The sequence below is a fragment of the Miniopterus natalensis genome, chromosome 10 (assembly GCF_054644295.1).
Source record: "Miniopterus natalensis isolate mMinNat1 chromosome 10, mMinNat1.hap1, whole genome shotgun sequence".
Classification (NCBI taxonomy): Eukaryota; Metazoa; Chordata; class Mammalia; order Chiroptera; family Miniopteridae; genus Miniopterus; species Miniopterus natalensis.
Window position 1 is genome coordinate 40,981,355 of NC_142090.1, and position 10,801 is coordinate 40,992,155.

Genomic DNA, 10,801 nt, shown 5'->3' on the forward strand with positions numbered 1-10,801 from the left:
GAATGTCCGATTCCAGTCCAGGGCTGCGGCCAGGAGGAGGTGATGTCACCGCTTCTACAAAGAGAGGGCTGGGGGTGGAGCGGCGGAGGGGGAGCCCGAGACGCGCTCGCGGCTGCCAAGGGAGCATTCCGAGCCCACGTCAGGGGACGTATCGGGATAAATAGGGTCCCGCAATGGCCGTGGCTGGCTGCGCTCGGAGCTGCCGGGTCGCGGGCTGGAGCTGCCAGTGCGGGTTCGCGCCCCAGAGGCTGAAGGCTGGCTCTGCTCGTGCACTGTGCACCAGACGGCGGACATCTCCGGCCAGCCCCAGTGGCCCCAAATTGCTGCCGAAGGGAGTTGGGGGGCTCTGTGCCCTAAAGGACTTCCTCCTCGGAGAGGGGAGAGAGAAAGAATAGGGGGGTGGCGGGAAGAGAAGGGCCCTTTCCGCCTGTCGGGGTCGCGGCGCAGGAGGACCCAGTACCATGCTCCTCTCCAGCCTGGCGGCGCTGTGCCTCTGGCTGCGCCTGGCGCTGGGTGTCCGCGGCGCCCCTTGCGAGGCGGTGCGCATCCCCATGTGTGGGCACATGCCCTGGAACATCACGCGGATGCCCAACCACCTGCATCACAGCACGCAGGAGAACGCCATCCTGGCTATCGAACAGTACGAAGAGCTGGTGGACGTGAACTGTAGCGCCGTGCTGCGCTTCTTCCTCTGCGCCATGTACGCGCCCATCTGCACCCTGGAGTTCCTGCACGACCCCATCAAGCCCTGTAAGTCGGTGTGCCAGCGCGCGCGCGACGACTGCGAGCCCCTCATGAAGATGTACAACCACAGCTGGCCCGAGAGCCTGGCCTGCGACGACCTGCCCGTCTACGACCGAGGCGTGTGTATCTCGCCCGAAGCCATCGTCACTGACCTCCCAGAGGGTGAGGCCCGGGGGAGGACTGAGGGGGGTGAGGAGCCACCCTTGGCTGTCGCTGCCGAGTGAGAGCCTTGCTGCCACACCTACCGCTGCCCCAGGGGTCGGCCAGCTCCCACCCCACCCCACCGCCACCCCGAACCCCACTTCTGCGGGAAGTGCTGGTGACGTGACTTCTAGAAGAGCCTGATTTTTCTACAGGAATTTCAGGAGATGAAGAACGCCATGTCACATTAAGGGGGCGGGGGAAAGATTTTGCTTACAAAGAGCCGTTGGGGGTGGCTTCCTTCACAGTAATAACAGAATAGTCATAGTAGCAGCAGTAAAAAGGTACATGGGTCTTACGGTGGGTCTGAGCCAGCGTTAAGCACCTTACAGGTATCATTTAATCTTTAAAGTAATCCCACCAGGATTCTCCATTTGATGTTAGCTCTTGAAAGCTGTTTCTGAAAAATCATGTTCCGTTATCACGCCCTATCAGGAGCGCAGCTTGCAAACTTAGTCACCGTGATGTCTGTTTCATGGTCTTTAACCAGGAGCCAACATCTGTGGCATCTTAGTTAACTGGATCTCATTTTCTACTTCCTTCCTTTGTTTTTGGTCATTTTGTTGTTTCTCTAGGAAGAAGGAGCAAGTTTAAATCCACTTGTTGAAATGAAGCCTAGGAATATTTTTGCATTCTTTTATCCCTGACCCAGACTGCTGCACACTTAAAGAGATTATGGTGTAGTGTCTGAAGTTATGCATACCTCAGAGCATTAACCAAAGCATGAAGGAAGAGAAGTAAAGTGAAGGGGGAAATGGAAACTCCTCTCTAATTCAGTTTTAGAAAAAAACTATTTCTTCTTAAATTATACAAATGATAGAGGGTTATGCTTGTTTTGGATTGTGTAGCAGTGGACTGTTTCTGTACTGCAAAATGTAATGTGGAGATTTGGAAATACTCTGGTTATTTTTATTAGTGGAAGCTGGCAACTAGTAAGATCAGCATTTTAAAATGGATTTGAAAAGGAATGGCTTGATTTGTCCAGGCTGGCTGTGACTATCAGAAAGGTTAAATGGATGTGTGTTCACATCAATTTGTGATGGATAAGCAGTTTCACCTGAAAGTCTTTCCTAAACCCAGGGATGTCTATGTGAAAGAAGTAGTCGACAATTGCATGCCATTTTCACTATTTAGCTTTTTGGTGGTTTTTTTGTTTGTTTGTTTTTTGTTTTTTGTGATGCTGTATTAGTTTATGTCTCCAGATGGTTCCTTATTCCAGCTGGGTGAACAGGCCAAATCACTGACCACACCCATGTGACCCTGTGTGTGTTTCAGATGCTAAGTGGATAGATATCACACCAGACATGATGGTACAGGAAAGGCCTCTTGATGTCGACTGTAAACACCTAAGCCCGGGTGAGTTCTTTGCCCTCAAGGCTCAGTTTTTTTCTCCCCAGAATGACTTCTCTGAGTCTTTTTCCAACAGTTTGTCTCTCTCTTCTCTTCTTTAGACCGGTGCAAGTGTAAAAAAGTGAAACCAACTCTGGCAACATATCTGAGCAAAAATTACAGTTATGGTAAGTCATCTAGTGAGACCATTAACTTTGGAACTTGGCACATTCTAAAGCCAGGTCTACTAGTCATAAAGTAAAGATGAGATTGGTACCCCAGCAAGTTTTACTCAGTGGTTAGAGCATCGGCCTGTGGACTGAAGGGTCCAGGGTTTCATTCTGGCCAAGGGCACATATCTCAGTTGCAGGCTTGATTCTCGGCTCCAGTCAGGGCAAGTGCGGGAGGCAACCAATCAATGTGTCTCTCTCACATCAATGTTTCTCTCTCTCTCCCCCTCCTACTCTCTCTCAAAAGCAATGGAAAAAATATCCTCAGGTGAGGATTAAAAAAAAAAGGAGAAGCGTTTTGGTGATTTTTCTAGTTAACTGTGTAGGTTTCAAATGGCATAATAACAACTGTAAAACTTCTTGCTTTTCTGTGTAAATCAAGTAAATACAAAGTAAATTACTCAGGTGAAAACAGTGATGTGACTCAGTTTGACATCATGATCCTATTTGTCTTGGTGAGAGGTCCTGCTCAGCCAGAACAGCACACCTCACTTGTTCTTTTCATAAGATTTCATTGCTGTAAGAAGGACGAGTGAGTGATTCATGATTTGGTTATCTGAAACCCATAAGCCCAGAATTAAGATCTGCCCATGTATCTTTTTACTTATAAATAATTATGAATATTTAACATCTTAAAGAAGCTGTAGGAATATGTTAATCACAGGACCCTATGGCTATAATTATTGACATACCTTAAATGCCCTCTTCTCATTTGAAAAAAACAGCACTTTCTTCAAAGAATAAGTCATTCATTCTATTTTGAATGTTTTAAGTCAATTTAATTCTGCTATCATCACTTGAAAGTAAATTTAATTAAAAATATTATTTTTAAAATATCTACTAGAGTTATTTTATGTTTCTTTGAATTTCTTAAATTATTTCTGCTGAAATAACAAAAACTTTTAGGAAAAAATGTTCATTTTATTTGCTAACTTAGTTTTCTGTATTCAAACTGATATTTTATTTCATGATAATCTTTATATTATATACACATATGAAAGTAAGATGATCATGGCAATATAAAAGTCTGAAAAAATAATTTATTTTTTTTAGGTTGCCAGATTTGTTATATAACTAATGTGGGTAATTGAAACAATAACAAAAAATACACTTTCTTTTCTAGTAGGTTTTTGTTGCGTTTTTAAAACCCATTCTATGTAGATATGTTGTCTTAATCTGAGCTACTTAGTCTGTCATCTGAGTTTTACTTTCACACTGTTCTCTGGGTGTCATGGCCTCATAACTACTTTGATGATGAAACCATTTCTATTTAAATCTTTTGGCTTCTTTATAAACCAGCTTCCAAAACAGATCCATACTAGGCTGATTACAACTGTATGGCAGGCACTAATAGCAAGCGATCAAAAGAGCCAGAATTTAAAGTGTGATCAGGCACAGTAACATAAACAACCATCTGTAATAATAGTTCTACCTCTATTCACCACAGACTGTGCATTGATAGTGTGGGAAATTAAAGGATTGAGAACAGTGATCTTCAGAGACTCCTCGCAGTCTAAAATGTTATGACTCTAATGACTTCTGGAACAGAGGAAGTTGAAGCCTCAGATGGATAACTGAAGCATACAAACTTTAAGGTGGTTTCTGATTCTGAGAATATATGATACCCACTTCAAATCATCACAAGGCAGAGTATAAACAAATATTTGTTTCTATGAAATTTTTATTGACAGTCTCTGTAACTAAATTTCCTGATATGTTTTTAGCAACAAAAACAAAACAAAACAAAACAAAAAAACCACCTAATTTTAGAATTATAGAATTTTAGAGCTGAGAAGGATCTATGGCGCTCTCTAATCAAACCCTACCTAGTCACTGACCCAAAGGCAGAACCCAGACTAAGCCTGCTTGTTAATTTACTTTTACATCTTGAAGCATGATTCAGGTCTTTTAAGACAATGTTGACAATATGGGCGGCCTTATATTTAGCATGTGATTGTGGGCTTTTTGTCTGCATTTGGGCAACTTGGACATGACCATAATTACAGGAGTAATTCTTTAAAAGAGGTTCAGGAATTGGCATGAATACAGCATCCCTATTTTTCTCCAAAGACTTCAACAACACTTAAATCAATTTTTAAATTGCAGTCATCCATGCCAAAATAAAAGCTGTACAGAGGAGTGGCTGTAATGAAGTAACAACAGTGGTGGATGTGAAAGAGATCTTCAAGTCCTCATCACCGATCCCTCGAACTCAAGTCCCACTCATTACGAATGCTTCCTGCCAGTGTCCTCACATCCTGCCCCATCAAGACGTTCTCATCATGTGTTATGAATGGCGCTCACGGTAGGCACAGAGGGGTAGAAGAAACTGCACATGGCTTACGAAAACATCAGTCTCATTTAGTAGTCATGGTTAAAAAATATGGCACCAGCTTTTTTAAAAAGCAATTTTAATAGATGCCTTTCTTGGAATATCATAAGTATCAATTAATTCTTCATAGAATTAAAAAAATAGAAATATAAGTATTTCAATAGAATATTTAAAAATAAATTTCAGAATTTATCAGATGATTTAAAAATGTATAGGCAGATAAATTACCTTGAGTAAAACCAATTCATTTCAAATCATTCAAATCAATCTTACTGGGGCAAATACTGAATTTTTTAAAAAAATATGTTTTTATTGATTTTAGAGAGGAGGGGAAAGGGAGAGAGAGATAGAAACATCAATGATGAAGTGAATCATTGATCAGCTGCCTCCTGCATGCCCCCTACTGGGGATCAAGCCCACAACTCTGGCATGTGCCCTGACCAGGAACAGAACGGTAACCTCCTGGTTCATGGGTTGATGCTCAACCACTGAGCAACACTGGCTCAATGAATATTTAAGGTCTCTTTAATAACTTACATATCAAGTAAAGATGGCCATTTGAGATACAGTTCCACACTTTTCCCTTACATACACTTAGTTTATAATTTTTACACACACATACACACACACATATATACTCATATCTCCAGCTGAAAGTGTGTCTCCCACATCTCTTTCCTCAACACCTTTTTTATATATCAATATATTTCTTATAACACAAAAATCAAACATTCCAGGATGAGCCTGAAACTTGCTGCAATATACTTCTCCAGCAAAATTATTCATTTTTACATAACAAGTCTTCTCCTTGATTCTCTGTCATTAATGCTTACCTGTTTGCTTCTTCTAGATATAGCTCAAGACTCTATTTCTGGAAAACAAAAATCTGAAATTTACCTCACTTGAAAACTATCTTATCTGTACTCTATCAGTACTTGGGCATCTTCCTCAAACCACATATAGCACTTTGTGTACTTGGTTTTAAGGCTGTTTTACTTTTATCTTGTCTCTCTAAAGAAGCTGAATGAATGAATGAATGAATGAATGAATGAATGAATGAATGAATGTTGAATGAATATTTCAGAGCTTATTTCTTGCATGGTGTTTGTATCTACTACAGTACTAAGCACAGCTCTGGAGATTTACCATGTTGCTAGCCATTAGATTCTATTTAGACAGGTGAATGGATTATAAATGAATTAAATAAGCATTTTCACATCATCTTTCCCAAGTTAGTTTGTAAATTTAATGCAATTCTGATCAAAATCCCAGTAAAAATTTTGTGATGATTGGACTTTATGTATTCACAAATGATGCAAATGATCATTTTGGAAGAATAAACTAGTAAAGGCATATTATTTTGAAAATAAGAGGGATGAGAGGAAATCTGCTCAATGAGACATTCAAAGTGGTATAATGTTACATTTGTTAAAATAATATGTACAAGAATTGGTATAAAGATAAATAAAGCAGAAGAAAGAGTTTTGAAATAGATTCCAGTGCATAAGAAAACATATTATGTAAGAAATATGGCAAATCAATAGGAAATAAAAATATTATTTAGTTGAAAGTGGCAAATATTTTTATTTGGAAAAAATACTACATATTTTTACTTTATACTCTAAAGTATATTTCAAATGGATAAAAGATAAATTTTTAAAATTCATCTTTGTTGTTTAAAGTATTATAGATGTCCCTTTTTCCCCACATTGACCAACTATACCCAGCTCCTACTCCCTCCCCAGGTCTTCACCTCACTATTGTCTATACCCATGGGTAATGCATATATGCATATAAGTTCTTCAGTTAGTCTCTCTTCACCCTCCCTTCCCACTGAGATCCCTCAGTCTGTTCCATGCTTCCATGTCTCAGGATCTATTTTGTTCATCAGTTTATTTTGTTCATTAGATTCCACATATAAGTGAGATCATGTGATACTTGTCTTTCTCTGACTGGCTTATTTCACTTAGCATGATACTCTCCAGGTCCCTCCATGTTGTCCCAAAGGGTAAGAGATCTTTCATTTTTACAGCTGCGTAGTATTCCATGGTGTAAATGTCCCACAGCTTTTTTATCTACTGACTTACTGATGTGCACTTGGGCTGTTCCCAGATCTTAACTATTGTAAACTGTGCTGCTATGAACATAGGGGTGCATAGATTGTTTCTGATTAGTGTTTCAGGATTCTTAGGATATATTCCTAAGAGTGGAATCACTGGGTCAAATCGCGGTTACATTTTTAATTTTTTGAGGAACCGCCATCCTGTTTTCCATAATGGCTGTGCCAGTCCGCATTCCCACCAGCAGTGTATTTTAAAACCTTAAAGAGGATAAAATTAGGTAAATAAATGTACGAGATCTGAATGGCAAAATACTTTGTAAACATAAGTAATGTAAGAAATTACAAGGGAAAATGTCACTACACGTGTTTGACCACATACTAGCCTGTATATATAAATCACAAATAAAAATAAAAAGGCAAATAAAAACTATGGAAATACAACAGGTATGGCAAAGGAATAGCAACTTTACTCTCTAAAGAGTTCATGTAAATTAATATTTAAAACATTAAGCCTGCAACATAGATATATGTGTACATAAATCTATAATTTTTTAAATACGTTTTTATTGATTTCAGAAAGAGGAAGGGAGAGGGAGAGAGAGATAGAGAGAGAGAAACATCAATGATGAGTGAGAGTCATTGGTCGGCTGCCTCCTGCACACCCCTGACTAGGGATTGAGCCCGCAGCCTGGGCATGTGCCCTAATCGGGAATTGAACCCCGATCGCCTAAATCAGTCATTGAGCCACGCTGGCTGGGCAATGTGCACATAAATCTATAGAGACAATATCCAGAAGAAATTAAAAGAATAAATAAAACATTAAAGAAAGTTATTTCCTTAATTCTCCAATCCAAATAAAAGCAAGATTCAATATTTACCTAGTCTTAATGTTAGTGAATTGAATGAAAATTCAATCATTTTGAAAACAATTTGGGACTATGCATTGAAAACATATATATATATATATATATATATATATATATATGTATGTATATGTATATATATATAATATATTATAGATACTCATAGTTGTAATATTATTTGGTTATTAAAGTTATATTTTTGAATTCTAATTATGTCAGAAAACACATACACAGTGGGCAAAAGTAGGTTTACAGTTGTGAGTACACAAAACAGAGTTTATAACTGTAAATTATTTATTAATTATTGTATTATTTTCCATATAAACCGTTGTAAACCTACTTTGCCCCAACTTGTATAATACAATGAGAAGGTGTACAATATGATCTAAATACACAGTATGATATAAAATATATATATGTACAAGGAAGAATGAAAGGATATATCAACAAAATATAAATGGTGTATTGTGAGGTTATTGAAGAATTTTGTTTTGTTTTTTAATTTTTGGTATTTTAAAACTTTTTACTTTCATAATCAGAAATTGCTTATGAAGATAAATTTTTCTTTTTCAGGATGATGCTTCTTGAAAATTGTTTAGTTGAAAAATGGAGAGACCAGCTTAATAAAAGATCCATAGTAAGTATAATGAACAATAGTAGGAATATGGATTTAAGTGCATGTAAAGAAATTCTGTAGACTTTGGAAATTCTTCCAATTCTTTTGGATAGGTAGATATGAGTATAGCTATTTTCACTTGGAATTTTTATCATAAATCTCTCTTCAACTTCAAAGACAAATTGGTTGTATTCAATACTGACTTACTGGTTATTTCCAGATTAAATTAGGTTTTTGGTTTCTTTATTGTATTACATGTAATTGTTTTAGCAGTCAGGTACTTGAACAGAATTTATATCCAGAGGGATTAAAACAGACATATACATGTAGGGGTGTGAATACCTAGTTCTAAAACTCATCCTGTCACAGTACAAAGCATAATCTTTTTTCCTGTACTTAAAATAATTTTAAGACTTTTGTCAAAGTAACTCATATACAAAAGTAATTATTTTGTATTTTGTACTATCCATGATTTTAATGGTAATATCATAGAAATATTGGTAATTCAATTAGAGGAGTTAGAATAATTTTTTCCCCAGACATGTAAAGTCATACTAGAACTAAAGAAATAACCTCCTTGGTTTGAAAATTTTAAAGTATCTCCTCTCCTGAAAATATGTTAAGATATATTCAGGAGAATTTGTGTTTTAAGGTTCACAAAGGCATTGCTACTGCTTATGATTTCTTTCTCTCTTTTTTTTTTTTTTTTTGCATGAATAAAACACTTGGTTAAGGGGAGAGTGTATATTAATACTGACTTATGTAACACAGTCTCTCCTATTCAGTGCATTTCTGAATAAAAGAACCAAATACTACTGTTATATCTGAGCGAAATATCATGAGTTACTCAGGAGTACGCCTTAGTCTTACTAGACAGAAAATTCTGGTAGAATTAGTTATCTGGTTTCCAAGACTGCAGTAGATTAGCAGCACCAATGTAGAAGGTAAGTCTACCACAAGGACCTAAAGGGAAAGAAAGCTTTCAAGAATCAGCTGTTGGGACCATTTACTTTTGCAACAAATATTACAATATACTTCAGTAAGTATTTTTTTAAAATCACCATACAATAGTAACATACAGCAAAAAGTTTATTATTTTAGGACACCTTAGGAGGGTGAGGACAGTGTTTTTTATTTAATTGTATTTCTTGTGCCTAGGAGAATGTATGCTGTATGGTGGTGCTCAAACTCTAACAAAGTAGGGGCATGTGTATTATAATAAAAAGCAATATCTATTTAAGTGGAACCACTTTTCAATTTTTTTTCTTATATGCACCTGTTTAAATAAATAGTATTTATGTTATAAATAGTAAGTCCTTTTCTGTGAAGGAAACTTGACTATCCAGAATGATGCATTTCCCATCAGTTCTGGATAGCTAACACGAGTGGATTACTAGATGTAGGTGGTGCTTCTGTCTTCTATTGGATGTAAGATTATTAAGTGAATCCTTAAGTATAGAAAGAGGCCCGTGATTTTCGGTGAGGCTGGATAAATTTCTGCTTTTAACCATGTCAACCCTTTTTAGAAGACTTTGCTGTGTAGGAATATTGCATTAGAAGGCCAATGGGAAAAGTTGCATAACTTAGGGCCTTGGGCTCTGGAGTCAGACTGGTGAATTTGAATTCCAGCTTTGATACTTATCAGTTGTGTGGCCTTCTGCACGTAACCTTGGTGTGCTTGTTCCTGGTCATGACAATGGTGCCCACCTAAAAGGGCTGTTGTGAATTTCAATGAAATAAATGCATGTCAGAACTTCATCATATATTCAGGACTTTCCCAAGTCTCTGGTGCATGCTAAGTGCTCAACAATGGGGGGTAATCATTATAACTATTGTCATGATTACTACATAACAGTAGAAAACATTTCATTAGTTCTGATATTAGTTTAATAGCATAAAGGGGTGAGATTATTTGACAGTCATGTTTACAAATTGCCTTCCAGCAGTGGGAAGAGAGGCTGCAGGAACAGCAGAGAACAATGCAGGATAAGAAGCGAACAGCTGGGCGCACCAGTCGTAGTAATCCTCCAAAACCAAAGGGAAAGTCACCTGCTCCCAAACCAGCCATCCCCAAGAAGAACATGAAAGCAAGGAGTGCTCCAAAGAGAACAAACTCAAAAAGAGTATGAGCTAACTGCTTTTCAAAACGGAGACTTCCTCTCAGGATGGGGCCAGGCATTGCCCAAACAGCCTGTGGAAGGCGACACACCCCTTGTCTCAACAACTACAGTACTCTTCATAGACACATTTTGCAGCATTTTTCTTAATGATATGCTTCAATTTTTCTTTTTAAGCCACTGCAAGCATAGTGGTAGGTATGCCCGTTGGTATGGAAGGTATATGAAAGCTGGTCCAAAAAAAACTGGTCAAAAACTGTTTCATGTTCAGAGTAGCCTGTGTGCATACTCTATGAGAGCTCCAGAT

At 38.1% G+C, this 10,801-nt stretch overlaps 1 protein-coding gene across 1 annotated transcript; it reads left to right on the forward strand.

Moving 5' to 3' along the window:
- The first annotated feature begins 446 nt into the window (after window positions 1-446).
- SFRP4 (secreted frizzled related protein 4) lies at window positions 447-10,506 on the forward strand. Its single transcript, XM_016199157.2, has 6 exons — window positions 447-906; window positions 2,221-2,301; window positions 2,397-2,462; window positions 4,611-4,809; window positions 8,335-8,398; window positions 10,321-10,506. The coding sequence occupies exons 1-6, from the start codon at window positions 462-464 to the stop codon at window positions 10,504-10,506; spliced, it is 1,041 nt and encodes a 346-aa protein (XP_016054643.1). The 5' UTR covers window positions 447-461.
- Window positions 10,507-10,801: the final 295 nt, after the last annotated feature.

Excerpts from the sequence above, each read along its gene's own strand:
- SFRP4 (XM_016199157.2), top strand. The coding sequence starts at position 462 with ATGCTCCTCTCCAGCCTGGCGGCGCTGTGCCTCTGGCTGCGCCTGGCG. Across the intron at positions 907-2,220 it reads CGTCACTGACCTCCCAGAGG|ATGCTAAGTGGATAGATATC; the intron begins GTGAGGCCCGGG and ends TGTGTGTTTCAG. Across the intron at positions 4,810-8,334 it reads TGTTATGAATGGCGCTCACG|GATGATGCTTCTTGAAAATT; the intron begins GTAGGCACAGAG and ends TTTCTTTTTCAG.